The following is a 25,674-nucleotide window of genomic DNA, read 5'->3' on the forward strand; positions in this document are numbered from 1 at the left end:
CCTAACTTGTATGTTCGTGTAATTAAACACAGTTGATATACAATTAACAGATTCCATTTTTTCTCTTTCAATAAAACTTAAGAGTTAATATGCACAAAACAAACCAAAAAAATTCTATATTCTGTACAAAGCATTACGTGACAAAACACCCCTCTGCCAGGACCCCTAAAATTGCATTGTGCAAGCATTTCTTTTTGTAAAACAATCAGACAGTTGATGGCTTGCATTCACCGATTTCATTTGAGAGACCTCCTTTCCCTCCATCATTTGTTTCAAGTCAGCAAGGTGAATCCGTAACTTTTTCTCACCCACACATTTCATAGAGTGTACATTATCCCACAACGAAAGATTATCTACATAATAATGGATATACTATCTTCAGTATTCCCCTTGTATAGAATCTAACTTAAAATATTTGACAAATAGAATCCGATTTCACTCCTTCCATGAGAACCAGTGTTTCAGCAACTAAAGTACTTTTAACAACTTTTTATTTTCTTAGCTTTCCAAGCTAAAGGACAACATTTCCCATTTTCACCCATCAGAAATATTATGAACTAGCTGCACTCAAATATCCATCAGCAAGACGAGAATGTGAAGCATCACTAAAAATGACCAGTTTCATGCTCTTCGGGTCACCCAATTATGGGAACTTAAGTACCCATTTTTCCAGATTTAATTTTTTTCAATGTTTTATTTGCCCTTAAAACATTTAGGCTTTGGGGTATTTCATCATGTACTTAACTCCAACACATCAAAACTAGCATCTGGTCTAGTCTGAGCACACAACCAGTTCAACTGACCAATGAAACTTCGCAATTGCTCTGTCTCTTCTTTAGATATAACACTACCTTTCTGTGATGACCTAGCAAGATTAACTGGGATGGGAATAGCATACTCTAAATAAGATTGTTGATTTAAAGTTAATCCAGACCTATGGTTGCAGAAGCTTGAGCTTCAGGTTTCAGAGCTCGAACGGCAGTGGAAGTCACTGTGGCGCATCCGCGAGGTGGAGGACTACGTGGATGGCACGTAGAGGAGGCAGTCAACCCGGTGCCGAGGCAAGCACAGTCGGGGGTGGGGGGGGGTCACTGGTTGGCTGCTGGACAAAGAGGTCAGGGCAGATAGCGCAGGAGTTCCCAGAGGACATCCCACTTTCTAACTGGTATTCAGCTCTGAGTACCGATGGGAAAGAGGGTTCCTCTGGAGAATGCACTGAGAGTCATAACCGGTACATCATGGGTGACTCAGCTGTGCTGGGAGAGAGAAAAAGGGACAAGAGGGCAATAGTGGTAAGAGATTCTATGGTTAGTGGAACAGATAGGTAATTTTGTGGTCGCAGACGTGATTCCAGGATGGTGCAAGGGTCATGGATATCACCAAGCGGCTACAGAGTATTCTGGAGGGTGAGAGTGCCCAGCCAGAGGTCGTGGTCCACATTGGTACCAATGACATAGGTAGAACGAGGGATGCGGTCCTGCAAAAAGAATTTAGGGGGCTAGGTAGCAGATTAAAGGTTGCAACCTCAAACATTGCAATCTCTGGGTTTCTCCTGGTACCACGGGCGAGTGAGTATAGGAATAGAAGGTTAGAGCAGATGAATGCATGGCTGAAGAGATGGTGCAGGAGGGATGGCTTTAGTTTCCTGGATCGCTGGGCTATTTTCTGGTGTAGGTGAGATCTGTACAAGTTGAACGGGTTGCACCTGAACCAGAACGGGACCAACATCCTTTCTGGGAGGTTCGCCAGTGCTGTTGGGGGCAGGGTTTAAACTAATTTGGCAGGGGGATGGGATACAGGATGGAAGCACAGTAGGGGGTGATGTATAATCAAATATAGAAGAGAAACTGAGTCACTCTGGAAGGCAGAGTAAATATAGACCTGTTAAGGCTCAAGCAAATAATGCAAGGCTGGATTGCATCTATTTTCAGGCAAGGAGTCTTACTAGTAAGGCAGATGAATTGAGGGCATTGACTAACACATGAGAATATGATATTATTGCTATCACTGAGACATGGTTGAGGGAAGGGCAGGACTGGCAGCTCAATATTCCAGGGTATAGAATCTTCAGACATGATAGGGGAGGGTGTAAAAGAGGAGGTGGTACTGCACTGTTGATCAAGGAGTCAATTACTGCAGTAAGGAGGGATAATATCTTAGAAGGTTCCTCTAATGGGGCCATATCGGTAGAACTTAAAAACAAAAAAGGGGACAATCACTCGGCTGGGAGCGTACTACAGGCCTCCAAACAGTCAGGGAGACATAGAGGAGCAGATATGTAGGAAAATCTCAGAGAGGTGCAAAAATAATAGGGTAATAACAGTAGGGGATTTCAACTTTCCCTATATTAGAGGGGATAGTATTAGTGCAAAAGGCTTAAAGGGGGTGGAATTCTTCAAGTACATCCAGGAGAGGTTTTTGAGCCAGCACGTAGAAAGTCCTACAAGAGAAGGGGTGGTACTGGATTTAATCCTAAAGAATGTAGCCAGACAAGTGGTAGAAGTGGATGAACTTCGGATCATTCGGGAGGCGGAGGGGGTTATTGAGAGGAGTTATGGGGAGGTAGTCACACTTCAGGTAAATGAAGTAGGTAGATGGGTTACCGTCAGGGGAAGGAGAGGGAACCAGCAGGCAGTGCAGGGATCCCCTGTGGCCGTTTCCCTCAACAACAGGTATACCGTTTTGGATACTGTTGCGGGGGACGACTTACCAGGGGGAAGCAATGGGGTACAGGTCTCTGGCACAGAGTCTGTCCCTGTTGCTCAGAAGGGAAGGGGGAAGAGGAGCAGAGCATTAGTCATTGGGGACTCCATAGTTAGGGGAGCAGATAGGAGGTTCTGTGGGAACGAGAGAGACACGGTTGGTATGTTGCCTCCCAGGTGCCAGGGTTCGTGATGTCTCGGATCGTGTTTTTGGGCTCCTTAAGGGGGAGGGGGAGCAGCCCCAAGTCGTGGTCCACATAGGCACCAATGACATAGGTAGGAAGAGAGATGGGGATTTAAGACAGAAATTCAGGGAGCTAGGGTGGAAGCTTAGAGCGAGAACAAACAGAGTTGTTATCTCTGGGTTGTTGCCCGTGCCATGTGATAGCGAAGCGAGGAATAGGGAGAGAGAGGAGTTGAACACGTGGCTGCAGGGATGGTGCAGGAGGGAGGGTTTTGGTTTCCTGGATAATTGGGGCTCTTTCTGGGTAGGTGGGACCTCTACAAACAGGATGGTCTTCACCTGAACCAGAGGGGTACCAATATCCTGGGGGGGAGATTTGCTAGTGCTCTTCGGGGGGGTTTAAACTAATTCAGCAGGGGAATGGGAACCTAAATTGTAGTGCCAGTGTACAGGATGTTGAGAGTAGTGAGGTCAGGGATAAGGTTACAAGGACGCAAGAGGGCACTGGCAAGCAAGAACCTGGTTTAAAGTGTGTCTACTTCAACGCCAGGAGCATCCGGAATAAGGTGGGTGAGCTTGCAGCATGGGTTGGTACCTGGGATCTCGATGTAGTGGCCATTTCGGAGACATGGGTAGAGCAGGGGCAGGAATGGATGTTGCAGGTTCCGGGATTTAGATGTTTCAGTAAGAACAGAGAAGATGGTAAAAGAGGGGGGTGTGTGGCATTGTTAATCAAGGAGAGTATTACAGCGACAGAAAGGACGTTTGAGGACTCGTCTACTGAGGTAGTATGGGCCGAGGTTAGAAACAGGAGAGGTGAGGTCACCCTGTTGGGAGTCTTTTATAGACCTCCAAATAGTTCCAGAGATGTAGAGGAAAGGATAGCGAAGATGATTCTCGACAGGGGCGAGAGTAACAGGGTAGTTGTTATGGGGGACTTTAACTTTCCAAATATCGACTGGAAATACTATAGTTCGAGTACTTTAGATGGGTCAGTTTTTGTCCAGTGTGTGCAGGAGGGTTTTCTGACACAGTATGTAGACAGGCCAACCAGCGGCGATGCCATATTGGATTTGGTACTGGGTAATGAACCCGGCCAGGTGTTAGATTTAGATGTAGGTGAGCACTTTGGTGATAGTGATCACAATTCGGTTAGGTTTACCTTAGCGATGGGCAGGGACAGGTATATACCGCAGGGCAAAAATTATAGCTGGGGGAAAGGAAATTATGATGCGATTAGGCAAGATTTAGGATGCGTAGGATGGGGAAGGAAACTGCAGGGGATGGGAACAATCGAAATGTGGAGCTTATTCAAGGAGCAGCTACTGCGTGTCCTTGATAAGTATGTACCTGTGAGGCAGGGAGGAAGTTGTCGAGCGAGGGAGCCGTGGTTTACTAAAGAAGTTGAAGCGCTTGTCAAGAGGAAGAAGAAGGCTTATGTTAGGATGAGATGTGAAGGCTCAGTTAGGGCGCTTGAGAGTTACAAGCTAGCCAGGAAGGAACTAAAGGGAGAGCTAAGAAGAGCAAGGAGAGGACACGAGAAGTCATTGGCGGATAGGATCAGGGAAAACCCTAAGGCTTTCTATAGGTATATCAGGAATAAAAGAATGACTAGAGTTAGATTAGGGCCAATCAAGGATAATAGTGGGAAGTTGTGCTTGGAATCAGAGGAGATAGGGGAAGTGTTAAATGAATATTTTGCGTCAGTATTTACAGTAGAGAAAGAAAATGTTGTCGAGGAGAATACTGTGATTCAGGCTACTAGGCTAGATGGGATTGAGGTTCGCAAGGAGGAGGTGTTATTAATTTTGGAAAGTGTGAAAATTGTTAAGTCCCCTGGGCCAGATGGGATTTATCCTAGGATTCTCTGGGAAGCTAGGGAGGAGATTGCAGAGCCTTTGTCCTTAATCTTTATGTCGTCATTGTCGACAGGAATAGTGCCGGAAGACTGGAGGATAGCAAATGTTGTATCCTTGTTCAAGAAGGGGAGTAGAGACAGCCCTGGTAATTATAGACCTGTGAGCCTTACTTTGGTTGTGGGTAAAATGTTGGAAAAGGTTATAAGAGACAGGATTTATAATCATCTTGAAAAGAATAAGTTCATTAGCGATAGTCAGCACGGTTTTGTGACTGGTTGGTCGTGCCTCACAAACCTTATTGAGTTTTTCGAGAAGGTGACCAAACAGGTGGATGAGGGTAAAGCAGTGGATGTGGTGTATATAGATTTCAGTAAGGCGTTTGATAAGGTTCCCCGCGGTAGGCTATTGCAGAAAATACGGAAGTATGGGGTTGAAGGTGATTTAGAGCTTTGGATCAGAAATTGGCTAGCTGAAAGAAGACAGAGGGTGGTGGTTGATGGCAAATGTTCATCCTGGAGTTTAGTTACTAGTGGTGTACCGCAAGGATCTGTTTTGGGGCCACTGCTGTTTGTCATTTTTATAAATGACCTGGAAGAGGGTGTAGAAGGGTGGGTTAGTAAATTTGCGGATGACACTAAGGTCGGTGGAGTTGTGGATAGTGCCGAAGGATGTTGTAGGGTACAGAGGGACATAGATAGGCTGCAGAGCTGGGCTGAGAGATGGCAAATGGAGTTTAATGCGGAAAAGTGCGAGGTGATTCACTTTGGAAGGAGTAACAGGAATGCAGAGTACTGGGCTAATGGGAAGATTCTTGGTAGTGTAGATGAACAGAGAGATCTTGGTGTCCAGGTGCATAAATCCCTGAAGGTTGCTACCCAGGTTGATAGGGCTGTTAAGAAGGCATATGGTGTGTTAGCTTTTATTAGTAGGGGGATCGAGTTTCGGAGCCACGAGGTCATGCTGCAGCTGTCCAAAACTCTGGTGAGACCGCACCTGGAGTATTGCGTGCAGTTCTGGTCACCGCATTATAGGAAGGATGTGGAAGCTATGGAAAGGGTGCAGAGGAGATTTACTCGGATGTTGCCTGGTATGGAGGGAAGGTCTTACGAGGAAAGGCTGAGGGACTTGAGGTTGTTTTTGTTGGAGAGAAGGAGGAGGAGAGGTGACTTAATAGAGACATATAAGATAATCAGAGGGTTAGATAGGGTGGAGAGTGAGAGTCTTTTTCCTCGGATGGTGATGGCAAACACGAGGGGACATAGCTTTAAGTTGAGGGGTGATAGACATAGGACAGATGTCAGAGGTAGTTTCTTTACTCAGAGAGTAGTAGGGGCGTGGAACGCCCTGCCTGCAGCAGTAGTAGACTCGCCGACTTTAAGGGCATTTCAGTGGTCATTGGATAGACATATGGATGAAAATGGAATAGTGTAGGTCAGATGGTTTCACAGGTCGGCGCAACATCGAGGGCCGAAGGGCCTGTACTGCGCTGTAATGTTCTAATTCTAAATCTAAAAAAAGTGGCAGTCGGGGAGCACTTCAGGGATAGTGACCATAACTCTGAAAGATTTAAGGTAGTTATGGAAAAGGACATAGAGGGACCGGAAATAAATGTATTGAATTGGGGGAAGGCAGATTTCAATATGATAAAACAGGATCTGGCCAAAGTGGACTGGGAGCAGCTTCTTGTAGGAAAGTCTACATCAGACCAGTGGGAGTCATTCAGAAAGGAAATAATAAAGGTTCAGGTCCTACATGTTCCCGTAAAGGTGAAGGGTAGGACCAACAAGTCAAGGGAACCCTGGATGTCAAGGGATATAGAGGATTGGAAAAGGAATAAAGAGGCGGCTTATGGCAGATTCAGAGCGCTGAAAACAACGGAGGCCCTTCAGGAGTACAGAAAGTGGAGGGCGGTACTTAAAATAGTAATTAGGAGAGCAACGAGGGGACATGAAAAACACTGGCGGGCAAGATAAAGGAAAATCCCAAGGCGTTTTATAAGTATATTAAGGGCAAGAGGATGACCAGTGAAAGAGTAGGGCCCATTAGGGATCAAAGAGGCAATCTGTGTGTAGAGCCAGAGGACATAGGTGAGGTTTTGAATTACTTTTCATCTGTGTTCACTACGGAGAGGGACAATGTAAGGAGGGGGATTGTGATATACTTGAACAAATTAGCATTGAAAAGGAGGAAGTATTAGCTGTATTAGCGGGCTTAAAGGTCCAAATGAGATGTATCCCAGGCTACTATGTGAGGCAAGGGAGGTGATAGCAGGGGCTCTGACATAAATTTTCAAATCCTCGCTGGCCACAGGAGAGGTACCAGAGGACTGGAGGACAGCGAATATGGTACCATTATTCAAGAAAGGTAGTGGGGTTAAACCAGGTAATTACAGGCTGTGAGTCTAACGTCAGTGGTAGAGAAGTTATTGGAAAGGATTCTGAGAGACAGGCTTAATCTCCACTTGGAGAGGCAGGGATTAATCAGGGATAGTCAGCATGGCTTTGTCAGGGGGAGATCGTGTCAAACAAATTTGATTGAATTTTGCGAGGAGGTGACTAGATGTGTAGATGAGGGTAAAGTAGTTGATGCAGTCTACATGGACTTCAGTAAGGCTTTTGATAAAGTCCTGCATGAGAGATTGGTTAAGAAGGTAAGAGCCCATGGGATCCAGGGTAATTTGACAAATTGGATCCAAAATTGGCTTAGTGGCAGGGGGCAGAGGGTGATGGTCGGGGGTTGTTTTTGCGAATGGAGGCCTGTGACCAGTGGGATACTGCAGGGATTGGTGCTGGGACCCTTACTGTTTGTAGTTTTTTTTTATAGATACAGCACTGAAACAGGCCCTTCGGCCCACCAAGTCTGTGCCGACTATCAACCACCCATTTATACTAATCCTACATTAATCCCAAATTCTCTACCACATCCCCACCATTCTCCTACCACTTACCTACACTGGGGGCAATTTACAATGGCCAATTTACCTATCAACCAGCAAGTCATTTGGAGGTGGGAGGAAACCGGAGCACCGGGCGGAAACCCACGCAGACACAGGGAGAACTTGCAAACTCCGCACAGGCAGTACCCAGAATTGAACCCGGGTTCCTGGAGCTGTGAGGCTGCGGTGCTAACCACTGCGCCACTGTGCCGCCCATTAGTGTAATAGTGTACATTAATGATTTAGACATGAATATAGGAGGTATGATCAGCAAGTTCGCAGATGACATGAAAATTGATGGTGCTGTAAATAGTGAAGGAAAGCCTTAGATTACAGGATGATAGAGATAGGCTGGTAAGATGGGCGGAGCAGTGGCAGATGGAATTTAATCCTGAGAAGTGTGACGTGATGCACTTTGGGAGGACTAATAAGGCAAGGGAATATACAATGGATGGTAGGATCCTAGGGAGTACAGAGGGTCAGAGGGACCTTGGGGTGCTTGTCCGTAGATCACTGAAGGCAGCAGCACAGGTAGATAAGGGGTTAGGAAGGCAGATGGGATACTTGCCTTTATTAGCCGAGGCATAGAGCATGGAGGTTATGTTAGAGCTGTATAAAATGCTGGTTCGGCCACAGCTGGAGTACTGTGTACAGTTCTGGTCGCCACACTATAGGAAAGATGCGATTGCACTGGAGAGGGTGCAGAGGAGATTCACCAGGATATTGCCTGGGCTGGAGCATTTCAGCTATGAAGAGAGACTAGATAGGCTGGGTTGTTTTCCTTAGAGCAGAGAAGGCTGAGGGGGGACCTGATTGAGGTATACAAAATTATGAGGGGTATTGATAGGAGAGATAGGAAGAAATTTTGTCCCTTAGCGGAGGGGTCAATAACCAGGGAGCACAGATTTAAGGTCAGGGGCAGGAGGTTTAGTGGGGAGTTGAGGAAATATTTTTTCATCCAGAGGGTGGTTGGAATCTGGAACACACTGCCTGAAGTGGTGGTAGAGGCAGGAACCTTCACAACATTTAAGAAGTATTTAGATGAGCACTTGAAACCCATAGCATACAAGGCTACGAGCCAAGTGCGGGAAAATGGGACTAGATTGGATGGGTGCTTGATGGTCGGCGCAGACGCGTTGAGCCTGTTTCTGTGCTGTATAAGTCTATGACTCTACTCAGCTTATTGTGTAAACCAATATATTTAATAGCCCCAGAAGCCTGACTCTCAATCTTAAATTCTACTCTAATCTTATTAATAATACATTTTTCAAATTCTGCAGTACAATCCATAAGAAATCATCAACATGTATCATGAAGATGCCTGGAAGTTTCCATTTATGATATCAATAAAGCATTGCGGGATCTGCTTTTGTTGAACACAATCTATTTTCAGCAAAACAGATCTTCCTGAAAAATACCACACTCTGGAAGCATCTTTCAGGCCATAGACGCATTTGTTTAATTCCCGTAGATTCCCTTCAGCATTTGCTGTCTCTTTGGACGGCTTCAGAAATACTTCTCTCTGAAAACTATCACCCTGCTTTAATGTTGATTGATTGAAACTCCCATAAAATGTGGCAAAAAGAGCTAAGAAGATTTTCGATTATTTTTCCTGCTGTGCGAGAGTCCACTCTAACATTTGTATCACCCAGTCGCTCTTCAAAACCTCTCGCAACTAGCCTTGCTTTAACTTTATAAGTCCCATTTGCAAGGACTTTTTCAGTATACATCCATCTTTGTGACAAGACTGGCTGCCCCTTATTTGGTATCTCAGAATAAACTCCAAACTCTCTCCAACTGCTTTTGTTTTGCTTCTCATTAATTTGTCGTCAAGTTTATTGGCAGCCACCTAAACTTCACAGTCATGAGGACCTACACTTCTAGTTTTGTTCCGAGACTGTTCTGTCGCCTTCTTCTCATTGTGAAATCTATTCAAGCTATGGCCTCTACTTGCACTTTGATCTCTGTCAGGACTACTGCTGTGAGATCTGCCTTTCGCACTGTGGGAGACACTCTCTCCAGTACGTGATCATTTTCTGATGCAAGAGTCACTTTTGGACCCACTATTAGAACTTTCCCTGTGATTTCTTACTCTCCACTCTTTCACCCTATTCTCCTTGCTTCTTAACTATCAACCTGAAAATTCAACTAATATTTAAACTTGCCAATAGTTTTTCCTGCACGTCCCACAATTGATGATTCCCTCCATTCATTAGACCCCTCGGGAATATATGTCCCCTGAGTACCCACTCTGGGCAATTGACCTATGGATGTGATAGCTCTGTTTTGTATGTCATGATCACTCATATTACCACTGTGCAGCCCTTCATCGACTGTATTCTGATCCTCAGGACCTTCATCGTGAAATGCATGAGCACTTGAGGTGCAAGATGTCTTATTTACTTCTATCAGCTGCTCAGAGTCTGAGATTTTGTAATCAATCCCAAATAATCATGAGGACTGAACCTTCACACTTTTATTACTATGCCTGGTAACTACTGTCTTACCATCACAATCTATTACCTCACTAGGACCTCCCCATTCCCTATGAACCTCTCTTTTATAATACACCAAATCTCTTCAATTAAATTCTGTCTTGGATATTCTTATACAATGCCTCAGAGCTTTAAGAATTTTCTCCGAGAGCTCAGACTTGATGAAAGCCCATCTCCCTGCATGTAAAGCATTCAAAATGGAGCAAAAATAGAACTAATTGGAGTATCTTCTAGAGCAGGAGGATTATCGCACAGCACATAAGGCAATTTGGGAGTGAATTCTTTGCCTGAACTGCTCATGCTAGGGCAGCTGTCAACTTGCAGTCTGGTTGATCAACTAAGATTTTATGCAGCATTTCATCGATCAGCACATGATTCCTTTCACAGAGTCCATTGCTGAAAGGACTTTCAGCATCGGTATTCATGACCATAATGCTCATGTTTTCACACATGTCTCTAAACCCGCCATTGGCAAATTCCCTTCCATTATCAGTCTGAAACTTCGCTGGTGCCTCAAGACTAGTCTCTATCCATTTCTCCATACTTTTGCCTATAATCACACTTTTGTCCAAACTACGCATTATTGTAGAAAAACTAAATCAGATTGCCAGGTCTATAAAATGTAGAATGAAAATATTTCTGACTTTGTCCCATACCTTTAAATCCATGGCAACTACGCTGTTAAAGTTACATGCCAATGGAAGGCTTACAATAGAATAAGCAGTACTCTGATACTTTTTACAGATTTCACACTTCTCATTAATCTCTTCTATTAGTCTTGTATATTCTTCATCACCCACACCTGTATCCTATAGCTGGGTTTTTAATCTTTGACAAGTAGGGTGAGAAAATTGTCTATGCAACTTTAAGACAATTTTCTTTTTTTCTCTCTCTGTTTCTTATCACTTGATGCCATTAATACTTGTCTAACACTCTGATGAGAAACAGCAGTCTTGTTAATGTCCTGATTGGGTCAACTGCAGATCCCAAAAACCTTATCATGCTCCATGTCAAGTTTCATTTGTACCTTTTTCATAGGTTTACTCAGCAGCAAATGTATCTCACTAGAGACTACATCAATACTGATAAAGGTGCTTAATTCAACTATTTCAAATGGAATTACAACTCTCTTTAGGTGACCTCAATATGTTATCACAAAACCTAAAGCAAGCAGTATTTTTATATTCCTTCACTTTGTGTTGATCCTCACTACTGGTGAATGGAGATAACATTTTAACCAAATTGTTCCACATACAGTAGAAGTGCAAGCACTATCTAGCAGAGCACAGTTGAATGAGTCTGCAACACATTCATCATAGGACTAAAACTCCTCGTGCCTAGCACAATTTGTTCAGAATCATCATTATCTTCATCTTCTGCCTCAGAATTCTCTGTCTCAGGTATCATTTCAAGGATCCTGCCTCTCCGCTTTGGGCAGTTCATTGCATAATGATACTTCGAGTCACCCCTGAAGCAGCTATTAACTGTTCCTTGGGCATTCCTGGGATTCATTTGCCCATTATTGCTGTCCCAATTCTATCTTCTGCTGTAATAGCCAGAAGGTGCTTTCATCCTCATTCCATTGTACTGAAGCCTGTATCCAGTATCTGGACCATTTCGAAATTCGGCCATCATAGAGTCTTCTATCCTGTGTGTCATTGCGGAATATCCCAGTTGTTCCACCGAGACTGTAGGAAATAACTGTTTCCCCAGGGATCTTTTTCAAGGCAGCAGACATCTGATCCAACTGGTAATCACCCTCTGAGAACTGAACACCAGTTGGAACCAGGAGCTTTTCCACATGTGACACCTGAACACAATCCAGCAATTTAAATGCTAGCACTGAACCAGGGTTTCTGAAAATTGAATCTCCTCAATCTTTTACACAGTCTGTTAAAGGCCATGATATATTCCTTCATTGAATAACATTTTGTCTGAAATCTATCAAAGTCTGACCATGCTTCATTGGCATTTAATTGATCATCTTTCTTGTAAATTTCATCCAAGAATTCTAACCTTTATCAGTATGCAACTGATGGTCATCCAGTTCACAATATCCTTTATTTCTGATTGTACTTCTGGCAATGCCACGGCCATACCTTGTTTCCTCTTTGGTAGGGATGTAACCAGTGTCCACATATCCACTTCATTCTTCTACTGGTCATATGGTTCAGACTCCAAGAACATTGGAGGGTAATCTGTCGGCATCCTTCCATCTATGAAAGATGTTGGACACACAGCAGACAATCCATTTAGGTGGGGTGTCTTCTCTTGGTGCACCTTTGCTGATGTCTGTGAAGGTCAATCCTTGAGAGGTAGGTTCTGTCATAAGTGTCACACGTAAAGCTGCCTAGTGGTGCTGAGAGTTGTTGTTTTCAGCATTGGCGCCTGTTGCCAAGCTGCTGTAGAAATTGGTCGTCATGGTAGTGCACACCAGTCCACAGGACATGTCACCATTTCCCTCTTTCACCAGCTAGTGACTCCCAGGAGTGATAGTCGACATTTAGGGCTTTTATTTCACACTTCCAAGCATCCTTGAAGCGGAGCTTTGGGTGCCCCACTGATTGTCTGGCCCCGGCTACCTCACCATACATAAGGTCCTTGGGTATGTGACCATCTTCCATCCTGCAGATGTGTCTGAGCCACCGAAACTGCCTCTGTTTGATCAGCGCCATACACTATGGAGCATTGCCTTTGAGAGGACTGTTGCATTTATGATTTAGTTCTGCCAGCATATACCCATAATGCGCTGCAGACAGCGATGATGGAAATTAACGAGCTTCTTTTCCTGGTAGATGAAAGTCATCCATGTTTCACAGTGATACAGCAAGGTGCTGAGAACACAGGCTTTATAAACCACCAGCTTGGACCTAAGGATCAGCTTGGTGTTATCCCATTCATGTTTTGTGAGTCAGCCAAAGGCGGTAGCTGCTTTCCCTATGTGTGTATCGAGCTCTGCATCAAGGGACAGATTGTCTGTCACCGTGGACCCAAGGTAGCAGAATTTGCTAATCAATTCCAGTGGGGTGCTATTTAGTGTGATTGGGACGGAGATGCAACATGTTGTCCCATGACCCCAACAATTTACACTTGCTTTCTTCCATTTCTCACAATGGCTGCTAGGTTTGGTGCCTTCACCTTTAGGCAACCATCCTCTGCTACCATGCTATATTTCAGAAAGCCATTTGGTGAAGGATAGTACTGGAGCCTATCTTTACTCAGTCTAACACTTGTTTACAGAGTGAAACATTACAAGCATATACCTCCAATACAACCACACCATAGTTTCAGTAAGTGTCTCTTTATATGTGCTCAAGCAAAATCCTAATTAATGCCATCCACCTGCATATAATTAAACACAATTGATCCACAATTAACAATTGGGCCTCCCACATCCGTGTCCTGCCCACTGTCCTTAATCTGACAGTGAACATAGAGCCGTCCTGTTAATTGTCCTCCGACTGTAAGATCGTGCCGCAATGGTCCCAATGCCTGAAAAATGTTAAAGTGGAGACGATTCCGCCCCAATGACGTCTGAAGCATCATGACTAGACACCCTTCCCCCTTTCCACCTTCCCTGCAACCATTTATTCTCCTGGGCAAAGCAAAAAAAAAGGGAAGAACCAAAGGCCAATAAGGGAAAAATTACTCAGGGGATCAAATCCAGTCCAGAGCACATGGACCAAGTAATATCTTGAAACGAGCTAAACGCACCAGTTACTCTGGTTGCCTTCCGGCAGTGGGCTCCACTGCAGATGTACAGGCACCTGTGAGTGATACAGCATGAATGCCCAGCTTGATGCACTCGGGATTTCAGAGACAAATTTTCTGTGCAATAAGTACACCAAGCTCTCGGTTGGATGCAAAAGATCCGATGGCATTAATCGAAGCAGAACGAGGGAGGTGTCTCTAGTGTCCTGGCCAATATTTATCCTTCAACCAACATCACTATAACAGATCTGGTCTTTTATTTCAGTGCCGTTTGTGGGAGCTTGCTGTGCGCAAATTGGTTGCCACATTTCCTGCATTGCAATAATATAAAAGCAAAATACTGCAGATGCTGGAAATCTGAAACAAAAACAAGAAATGCTGGAATCACTCAGCAGGTCTGGCAGCATCTGTGGAAAGAGAAGCAGAGTTAACGTTTCGGGTCAGTGACCCTTCTTCTTGCATTGCAACATTGACTACACTTCGAAAGTACTTATTTGGCTATGAAGTGCTTTGGAATGTCCTGAGGTCATGAAAGGCGCTATATAGGTTTTACCCTTTTTGTAACACAAGTGAGTTAACAACAATCCTTGCACTCAATCTGCATGGCTCAGTATAACACAGGATCATGGGTAGGCCTTTCAGTCCCCCTCGAACGTGTATCCGCCATTCAATTAGATCTGTATCTTAACTCCATCTACCTGTCTTAGTACCAAAGCCTTTAATACTCTTGCTTAACAAAAATCTATTAATCTCAGTTTTTGAAATGAGCCCCCAGCCTCAATATCTTTTGAGGGGAAAGAGTTCCAGATTTCCACTACCATTTGTGTGCAGAAGTGCTTCCTGGCATCACCCCAGAACCACCTTGTTCTAACTTTAAGGCTATGCCCCTTGTTCACGATATCCCTAACAGAGGAAATAGTTTCTCCCTCTATCTACCCTATGAAATCCTTTAATCACCTTAAAGACCTCAATTAAATCACCCTTCAATCTTCGATATTCAAGGGAACACGAGCCTTGTTCATGTTCTTTTAGCCCTGATATAAATCTGGTCAAACTGTGCTGTACCCATCCAAAGCCAATATATCTTTTTTTAGACAGTGGCGCAGTGGTTAGCACCGCAGCCTCACAGCTCCAGCGACCCGGGTTCGATTCTGGGTACTGCCTGTGTGGAGTTTGCAAGTTCTCCCTGTGTCTGCGTGGGTTTTCTCCGGGTGCTCCAGTTTCCTCCCACAAGCCAAAAGACTTGCAGGTTGATAGGTAAATTGGCCATTATAAATTGCCCCTAGTTTAGGTAGGTGGTAGGGAAATATAGGGACAGGTGGGGATGTGGTAGGAATATGGAATTAGTGTAGTATTAGTATAAATGGGTGGTTGATGGTCGGCATAGACCCGGTGGGCCGAAGTGCCTGTTTCAGTGCTGTATCTCTAACTAACTAACTAACTAGAACTCTATATGGGGTCTAATCTGAGTTTTATATGAATGTAATACAAAAGGTCGGAAGTTATATTCCAGCTCCTTTGAGAAAATGACCAACAATCCAGAGTCCTTTCTAAATTATGTTTTGTACCTGCCTCTACAATCACTCTTGCTCTGCAGCACTTTGCGCTTAGGAACTGAGCAGAAGACGAGAGTTCAAACATCCATTCTGAAGGACGTAGGTCCACAATAGGAGAGACAATCAAGAATGAAGAGTGGGACAAAATCTATAAGAGTCAGGTAATGTGAAGTGATTGCAAGCTTGAAAAGTGCAGTCTGTCAGAGGAAGGAACACTGAGTGTGATAAGGAATAGCACAGTTTTTGAGATCCAGGGAAGTAAGTTACAGCAGGGACAGTCTGATAAAACTGTGAGAACATAGGGATAAGGGGAGCATATGAAATGGGTGATTGGCATTTAGGAACCACACTGGACAGGCACTCGCAATCAAAGTTCCTGAGGCAGGACGATGCAAGATTTCTGGAATGAGCCCAATTAGGAGGGCATGATCCTAACTGAAACCAGCCTCAGTGGAATGATAATGAGCAGAAACTGATTCCTCCTAGTGCAATATCCACACGATGGAGAACATCAGCATCTTGGATGAAGGCAAGCACAAGGTGGCTTATTTAGTTGGGAGGGAAAAAGTGAAAACAAATCTCTCTTTTGATCTAACACTCAACAGAATACTCCTCTAACACTAATCGAAGTGTGTTAAACCACAGCATAATCTACAGATACAGAAAATGTGTACAGTATAGTTTTTGTGTAACTTACACAGTCAGCTATAGGTTTCAACTTGTCCGCCACATTAATCTACAAAGTGACATTCATACTGCTCAAAATCAGAAATTTGCTCGGGGTGGGGTGGGGGGGTGGGGGGGGAGGGAGAGAGGGGGTGGTGCAGCAAATGGATTTGTCCAGGCCTGACAAAAATTGAAGCCAAGAAGCTCCTGACATCCGTGTGGAATTCTGCAGGAGCATTTCTGTTCATCCTTCAATGAAATATTATCAATTTGTTCAGCTGTACATTGACAAGAAAGACAGACCCACACCAGATTAACTGTAATTACAATTAACAATTATCTGTAGGTCACAAGTGACAGAATAATGAGATTAGATTTCAGGTGTATGCTGAAGTCATTGGTTTAACATCATGGGAGCAATGGGAAGAAAGGTTGAACCATAAACACCGAGAGACAATCAGCCCCTCGAGCCTGTTCCGTCATTCAATTCAATCTTGGTTGATCTGTACTGTTATGACGGTGCCTCTATATTTTTTGTTAATTTTTTTTGAGGACCCATGTATTTTAGAATTATGGGCATTGTTTTATTTGGGAAAACTGAAAAGGATTCCATGGATTTTTGTGTCACTGGGGTCATTGAAAAGACACTGAAAGGTCTTGGTTTGTAAACAACCCTTATTGGAGATCACCTGCTAAGATAAATAAACAACATTTACTGGAAGTCACCTGTCTTCAGATAAATACCCAGCATGGGCTCTTTGACTTGGGGAGCTGTTTACTGAGAAGTGACAGGTCAAGATTTATAGGCGTCAGGAGGCTTGACTCTTGAGATTGTTTTTGGTTTCGCTTTGGACAGTGTGTTCGGGTATGAACTGTTTTGAAGACAGTTGGAGAAATCCAGCCAAGAGAGTAGTCATCATCAGTACCCTCTTCCATCTCTTTGAGAACGTCCTGAGAATCAGATGTAAGAAATACAGAAACTAATGCTGTATTTCTCCAGAAAAGCCAGCCAGAAACCCCTGTTGCCGCATTTCTCTTGGAAAGCCTGCCAAACTGATCTTCAATGTCGCCTGAAAAGAACTGTTCTAGAAAGATCCCAGTGACAGTTGTGTCTATGTGTATTTGGGTTACCAAACCAAAAACGGACAACTGACATCTTTCCATATCTTCTCTCTTTTCTTCAAGAATTAGCAAGTAGCTGGCCAAAGTTTTCTTTTTTGTCTTTTTTTTTTTAAACAGAGCTCTAAAGAGAAAATCTCTTTATTTTTCAGTTAACTGAGGCGTGTGTATGTGTGTGTAAGTGAGGGGCTAAGGTAAGAGGGAACTTTCATATTTCAATCTGTGTGTTAATGCTTTGATTCGTTACTGGTTATGTCTTGATTTATAATGAACTGCTAATTTTGTTGTTTATTAAAGAAACCTGGTTGGTGTAATTTATTCTAGATAAAGAGTAGAGTATATGATTGACCGTATCGGTAACTGGATAAACATTTAAATATATGTTGTGACCTGTGGAGAAGTGGATCTAGAAAAGACAGTGCATTCCTCCCACCACGGTTCCAACAGTACCTCAACTCCATTCACCAGTCTTTGCTTCAGATACAAACTGTTCAACTCAATCTTGAAAGTTTCCATCTTCACCATCCAGAAGTCAGAATTTTTATTATAATTTCTGATTTCTGATGAAAGGTCACTGACCTGAAACGTGAACTTTATTTCTCTCTCCACAGTGCTGCCAGACCTGCTGATTATTTCCAGCACTTTTTGTTTTTATTTCAGATTTCCAGCATCTGCAAAATTTTGCTTTTAATTTAGGATCCTTTATGTGAAAAAAATGTTTCCTGGTTTCACTCCTAAATGGCCTGACTCTAATTTTAACATTATTAGCTGGATTTTCCCTCCGGCGTGATGGGCGTGAGGGTGGGGCCGAAACAGGAGTCGGGACTGTTACCAGTTCCCAAACCCACTTCCGGGGGGAAACAGTCACTCTTTGGGATTTTTATGGAGGCACCCCCTTAACTGGCATGGAGATAGACTCCTTGTACAACTAAGGGCCGCAGATTCAGATCTAAGCTTTGCAGTCCTGCCACATCCAGTCATGAATGGTGGTGGACAATTAAACAATTGACAGGAGGAGCAGGCTCCACAAACATCCCCATCCTCAACGATGGGGGAGCCCAGCACATCAGTGCAAAAGATAAGGTTGAAGCATTTGCATCCATCTTCAGCCAGAAGTGCCAAGTGAATGATCCGTCTCAGCCTCCTCCTGAGTTTCCAAACATCACAGATGCCAGTCTTCAGCCAATCCGATTCACTCCACATGATATCAAGACTTGGCTGAAGGCACTGGATATTGCAAAGGCTATGGGCCCTGACAAAATTCTGGCAATAGTACTGAAGACCTGTGCTCCAGAACTAGCCACGCTTCTAGCCAAGCTGTTCCAGTATAACTACAACTCTGGCATCTATCAGGCAATGTGGAAAACTGCCCAGCTATGTCCTGTGCACAAAAAGCAGGCCAATTCTGACGCGGCCAATTGCCACCCTATCAGTCTACTCCTGATCATCAGCAAAGTGATGGAAGAGGTTGTCGACAGTGCTATCAAGCGACACTTACTCAGCAATAACCTGCTCACTGACACTCAGTTTGGTTTCTGCCAGGGCCACTCAGCTGCTGACCACATTATGACTAAAGAGCTGAATTTCAGGGGTGAGGTGAGAGTGACTGCCCTTGACACCAAGGCAGCATTTGACCAAGTATGGCATCAAGGAGCCCCAGCAAAACTGGAATTAGTGGGAATCAGGGGAAAACTCTCCGCTGGTTGGAGTCACACCTAGCACAAAGGAAGGTGGTTATGGTTGTTGGAGGACAATTATCTCAGTCCCAGGACATCACTGCAGGAGTTCCTCAGACTAGTGTCCTAGGCCCAACCATCTTCAACTGCTTCATCAATGACCTTCCCTCCATCTTGCAAACGGCAGCTCACCACTGCATCTTGCAGGTCACTGATGCCCTGTCTGCCCGAGAAGGACAGTACATTCAGTTTATGACAGACACAACCTCGTAGGCACAGAGGGCAGAGGGCTGCAACATCATCCTTGATTCCTCTAGGTGCAGGAAATCATCAATTGCACCCATGCGGCCATTAAGGCACCCAGTGACCAGCCAGTCAGATTCATCAACAGGAAGAGCATCCACCCTCAACATCCCACTGGTCTGCGACCACAGCAACAGCAACAGCTTCCTCCTATTGTGCACTCGCTTTCCTGGAAGCTGCCATGACTCCTTCATCCTCCACCAATCCAGGCTGCCGCAGCTCTTAATTCCACCTCCAAAGTCTATGGAAAGAGCCTAGGGGACAAGGGAAATGCCTCAAAGAGATGACTACTTACTCCTTCTACTAGATCTCCAGACAAAGGCACACAGGCGATACAACCAAAGCCACCTGCTCACTAGGACAACCATTGAGCAGGCCATCGGGCTTCTGAAGATGTGGTTTTGATGCCTGGGCTAGTCGGGTGGCGCACTAATACATTCCTGTACGGATCTTTGTCATTGTCATGGACTGCTGCCCTCTCCAGAACATGGCCCTCCAGAAAGGTGTGCACGTCGAGGCCCTGGAAGGAGACAGCTCATCGGAGTAAGAGAAGGAGCAGGATGTGGAAGTGGAGGAGGAGGATGCAGAACACGGAGATGCTCCGGTTGCCCAGGGAGGTGGCCGGGCACTGTGCAGAGCGCAAAGGTCTTGTTGGGATACCATGAATGTCAGGGATCATCTTATTATGGAACGTTTCAACTTGAGAGATTCTGACTCAGGATGAAGGGCATGGTCTGGAACTCACTCTGAGGTCCTTGTGCTAACACATCCATTGAAGACATAGTCTGGAACATCTAAACTCTTATTGCTAATGAAAGATGCACAGCTGCCCAGAGGATTTGCCGTCACCGCTGAAAAACCCTTGATCTCGTCCGCCACCTCATACCTCTTTTCTTGTCCCACCACCAATAAAAGGAGTCACACACAGGTGGCTTCAAGTGTCATTATTTATATGGTGCTCAAAAAGGAAAACAGTGCACAATTACAGCAAGAAGATATCCCAATGAATCACTCAGTATTCCGCATGATGCGATGGCTTCCGCTCTCGTCCACTTCTACATAGTGCTCCCCTTTTGGCCTCAGAAGAGGTGGAGGCAGCCTTCTCTCTTGTCTCAGCTTGCGGTTGAAATGTGCCTGGTAGTCGTCCTCCTCGTGGAGGTGCCCATAGGGACCTCTCTAGAGGCTGCTGCATCTGCATCATTACAGGGCCAGTCTCTGTCACTTGGCCTTGTTGCCCAAATACTCCCACTATCAGAGAAGCCAAGGAGGCCCAGGATGATGAAGGTGGCACCCTCATCCTCCTTGATGACATTCTCAGCCTTTGGCTAGAGGGGAGCACCAGCTGCAGTGCAACTGACATCCCCTCTGTGCCACTGAGCAGTCAAGGCTACAGAGTGTGGAATGCATCCTGAGGATGCCAGTGCACAGTTCCTGCATGCACTCCAAGTGCTGCCACATATGGCTCTCCATTAAGGTGACCACACTCTCAATGAAGGAGCTTTTATGTTAAAAGCCCTGAACTATGGTGGCCCACATGAGCTGAATGGACTCCTCCATTCTTTGCCCATGACCCTGTGCAGCCTCAGGGAACTCAAACATGTGGGAGCACATCTGCTGCTGCTGGTCTAGGCAGAGCCTCCTTTCCAGTGACTCCTGAGGCCCTGTAGCTCTGACAAGCGGAGCAGGGATGTGTCTTCCCCCCCTCCTCAAAGGGGAACTGACTAGTTGCAGCTGCATCTGGCATCTCCTCCTGCATACTAATGCCATACTCCTCACCCAGTTCCACCTGATCTAAATGCGCATGAGGACCCACCAAGATGAGTGTATCTGTGCTGGTGGACGGTACGCCTGTAAGGTGTGACAATGTTTCTTCAGATCCTTGTTGGTCATCCTGGGCCGGAGATGGTGAGGGAAAAGTTCTCCCTGCATGGACATCTGTGCCTCTGGGAGACACAAGAAGTGATCATGAGAGCTAGACATGGAGAGCTGAAGCCTCTGCAGTGCTGAGGCTTCCCAATGGAACTCAGTGTTCGACAAGCGGCCAGACAGGTGGAGTGCAATGCACCCACTTAATGAGCACACTGCCCTCTATAATCACCATCACCATCATGAATGCCCATTTCACCAGGGCTGACTTCCTCAAGGTCTGGGATCCTGGCTACTTCCATTGCTCTATCCTTCATTGCTGTAATGATCTGAAAGTATGGCACTCCTTCGCCTGTTTGGGCCCTTGCTTGGGCATATGTGCCCATTTCTCCTGCAAAGACAAATGAGAGCGTGATAAGGCACTGCTGTCCTCTATGGCCAATGTCAGCTGCTCCTATTCATTAGAAGCTGCATGTTCATTGCTGGAAGATCCTCAGCAGCACTATGGCCCTGAGTCATTCTGAGGGGTCAGTAAGTGCCCGGGATCACATTCCTCCCATGTTCAGGAGCAGCATGTGGCCTCAGGCTCCACAGCTGGTGCGTCTGCTGGAGGGTGAACACCCAGAGACCTATCCTGAGGTTTGGGGGTCGCACTCACCTTGCCAGAGGGAAAAAGTCATTGAACCCTTTCCTGCACTGGGTCCAGGTTCTTATAAAGACACATCTGCCACTGACAGTGTCAGCAATGTCCATCCGTGCCTGCTTGGTCTGTGTAGATAGCCTCCTCCTGCCACCTTCTGGGAAGAGGACCTCCCTCCTCTCCCTCATGGCTTCCAACAGAACCTCCAGGAGGGCAAGGGGCTGCCTTGCCCCAGGTTCCAAGCCTCCAGATCTCCTGAGACATTGTTGCAATGAAGTTTTCTGTGAGTCTTCAATTCCACTTTCAACGGTGAAATGGCAGTCACAGTAATGGCTGCCATGGTGAGTTTAAATCAGGCCCACACTTCAGTTGGCTCACTGCCATTCCTGGCCCAGCAGCCATTAATTGTCCGCCAAACCCGCCTCCATGTCAATTAACTGGATGCCCCTATGAAATTCAGGGCTCATTTCTGTTTGCCCCCGTGGAGGGGGGCGGGGGGGTGGTGTTGGGGTTGGGGGGTGTTCAGGGCAGATTCGGGACCCAAAATAATCCCAAATTCAGTTTTCTGTCCCTGCAACTAAATTCCAGCCTTATGATTCTAAGATTTGCATCCCTCCTCATAATTCAGTTGTGCATTACTTTAACATTACTACAGCAGGTTGTGCTCCAAACCACTGGTTGATATTCGCCCCTCAACTCCATTCTCACACCAGGATTTTATTTTATTTAGAGATACAGCACCGAAACAGGCCCTTTGGCCCACCGAGTCTGTGCCGACCAACAACCACCCATTTATACTAATCCTACATTAACCCCATATTCTCTACCACATCCCCACAATTCTCCTACCATATACCTACACTAGGGGCAATTTATAATGGCCAATTAACCTATCAACCTGCAAGTCTTTGGCTGTGTGAGGAAACCGGAGCACCCGGCAGAAACCCACGCAGACACAGGGAGAACTTGCAAACTCTGCACAGGCAGTACCCAGAACTGAACCCGGGTCGCTGGAGTTATGAGGCTGCGGTGCTAACCACTGCGCCATTGAGCACAAAAATCAAGGCTGACACTCCGGTGCCATACTGAGGGTGCACTGCACTGTCAGAGATGCTGTCTTTCGGATGAGACATTAAACGGAGGCCCCATCTGCTTTCTCGGGTGGACGTAAGAAAATCTTAGGGTACTATTTTGAACAAGAGTGGCAGAGTTATCTCCAGCGTCCTGGCCAATATTTGTCCCTCAGTCAAGATCTCATCATTATCACACTGCTGTTTGTGGGAACTTGCTGAGCACAAATTACCTGGCGAGTATTCAACAATAGTGACTGTATTTCATTGGCGGTAAAGTGCTTTGGGATGTCCAATGGTCGTGAAAGTCGTTACATTAATGCAAGTCTTTCTGTAAGATTACATTTCACATTTATCTTACATTTCTTTTTCCCCATTAAAATAACCTCGCTGTTTTCACATACTCCCATTCTTTATAAGGTGAGTTGCACTCCATTCCCTTTTGACCCTGGTGGTCTGTGGCACACCCTAAGTGTTAGCTTTGTCCTTTCACACCGAGCAGGTCTAAGCAGAGCAGGTCTAACCAGAGCAGGTTCATTGTGTAAAATTTCACCTCCCACAGGATTGACATTCTCAGCCTCCCCAGGTGTCCCTGACATCTCAGGCTACACCACCTCCTTTCCTGAACACTCTACATGCCTGCAGACTTATTCGTTACCAGTCCCGGGGGTTGGCCAGGTTTCTGACATTATTACCTCGTCCTAGTTTCCCTACTCCAGTTCAGACAGTTTATTCCTAATGTTACTCGCACTCCTGTTTATGTACCTTATTGCAGATCACTGACACAGTGCATTAGCACATCAATGATGCAGCTCTCCTCCATTTAGACAACTAAATCTAGTTAATTAAATTTTAAAACAATAGAGAGAAACCCCATACATTTGACTTCCAATGTCACAACAGATACAAAAACCACCAACCTTGATGTCAATAGCACAGAAACCACCTACAATCTTCAGTGACTAGTAGGTTTAACTAAACTTCACAGAATCACAGAATAATACAGTGCAGAAGAGGCCCTTCGGCCCATCGAGTCTGCACCGATGCATTAAAACACCTGACCTGTCTACCTAATCCCATTTGCCAGCACTTGGCCCATAGCCTTGAATGTTATGACGTGCCATTCCAAACTGAACCTGCATTAGTATACAACAACTTTCAGAAACACATGATTTTCTGGACCATAAGGTAAAAGCTTCACACATCGCAAGTGCACATCGGAAATTCCGGCCATGCCTATTCCTGGCTCCCACATTCTTACAGCCATACAGTGTCAGCTATGGCTCAGTGGTAGCACTCCTGCCTAAGTCAGAAACTTATAAATTCAAATCCCACTCCAGAACCTTGAGCACATAATCTAGGCCGAAACTCAGTGTCAAAACTGAGGGAGTGCTGCACTATCAAAGGTGCCGCTTTACGGATGAGCTATTCAATCAAGACCCCATCTGTCCTCTCAGGTGGGTGTAAAAGATCCCATGGCACTATTGAAAGAGTAGGGGAGTTCTCTCCAGGACCAATATTTATCCCTTGACTAATATCACTAAAACAGATTATCTGGTCATCATCTCATTGCTGTTTGTGAGAACTTGTGTCCAAATTGGCTGCTGTGTTTCCTGCATTATAATAGTAACGATTTGAAAGCTCTTATCAATATCCTTAATTTAAAAAAAAGAGTTCTCCACATGCTTATGGATTTATTTGAAATACTTACCTTGCTGGGCAGGGCTGAGTGTTACAAGTAATTGATCCTGTTGCAGGTCTTAGGTGTGCGAGACATAAGGTGGAGTTGACTTGAATGAGGTGGTCCTGTAGACAATAGGCAGTGGTCACCATTTTTCCTGCAAGAAAGGCAAATGCTTGTTAATGTTTGAGTTATGTCCACCTAAAGGCTTCACTGGTAGCTTCGGAGTTAATAAAACAACCAAAGTGGTATTGAGTCCTTTGTACTAAGACAGCACAGCTTTCAGCTCTGGGCAATGCTGAATTAGCTTTAGTCCAACAATCTGTCTTGATAACTGATAGATAGGGACAGAAAAAAGCATCCAAGGTTCCTGTTTTTCACAAGATTCTAGAATCATAGGGCACAAAGGAAGGCCATTTGACCCATCGTGCCTTTGCCAGCTCTTTGCAAGAGCGATCTAATTAGCCCCACTCCCCTGCTCTTTCTCCACAGACCTTAACCTTCTCTGCTCTAAGCAGAACAATACCAGTTTCTTTAGTCTCTCTACATAACTGAAGTCTCTCATCCCTGGTCCCATTCTTGTAAATCTCTTTTGCATCCCCTCAAAGGCCTTCTCCCCATCGGGTGTTGCCCAGGATTGGACACAATACGTCTCTACTATCCATCATCTTAAACATTTACTCCCCGGCTACAGCGAATACAGGATGCACAGTAGCAACACGCTAAGGATTCTTCGACACCACCTTCCAAATCCGCAACCACTACCAATTTGACGAATGAGAGTAGCAGATGCATTGAAACACAGCCACCTGCAAGTTCCCCTCCAACGCCATCCTGACTTGGAAATATATCACTGTTACTTAGCTGTCGCCAGATCAAAATCCTGGAACTCCCTCCTTAACAGCACTGTGGGTGTACCTACACCACATGGACTGCAGCGGTTCAAGAAGGCAGCTCACCAGCACCTTCTCAAGGGCAATTAGGGATGGGCAATAAATGCTGGCCTAGCCAGCGATGCCCACATCCGGTGAATGAATAAATTAATCAAATGAAAAAAAATACTCCTCTGCTTCTATGAGGGAGAGGGAATAAGGATTCCTGTGGACATTACATGCATCAACACAGTGTACACACTTGTGATCAGAGATTGTTGCTTTTCCTCTTCCAAAGATTATTATTTAGCAATTTCTGCTGTGATGCTGTGCAATAAG

At 45.1% G+C, this 25,674-nt stretch overlaps 1 protein-coding gene across 1 annotated transcript in view; it reads right to left on the minus strand.

Moving 5' to 3' along the window:
• The window catches only part of adamts18 (ADAM metallopeptidase with thrombospondin type 1 motif, 18), a 283,431-nt gene that overhangs the window by 57,828 nt on the left and 199,929 nt on the right, over positions 1-25,674 (minus strand). Inside the window, exon 16 of the mRNA XM_068049080.1 lies at positions 24,494-24,620. Coding sequence (XP_067905181.1) covers positions 24,494-24,620 — 127 coding nt within the window. The remainder of the gene's footprint in view (positions 1-24,493; positions 24,621-25,674) is intronic.

This window comes from Heterodontus francisci, chromosome 17 (assembly GCF_036365525.1).
Source record: "Heterodontus francisci isolate sHetFra1 chromosome 17, sHetFra1.hap1, whole genome shotgun sequence".
Lineage (NCBI taxonomy): Eukaryota > Metazoa > Chordata > Chondrichthyes > Heterodontiformes > Heterodontidae > Heterodontus > Heterodontus francisci.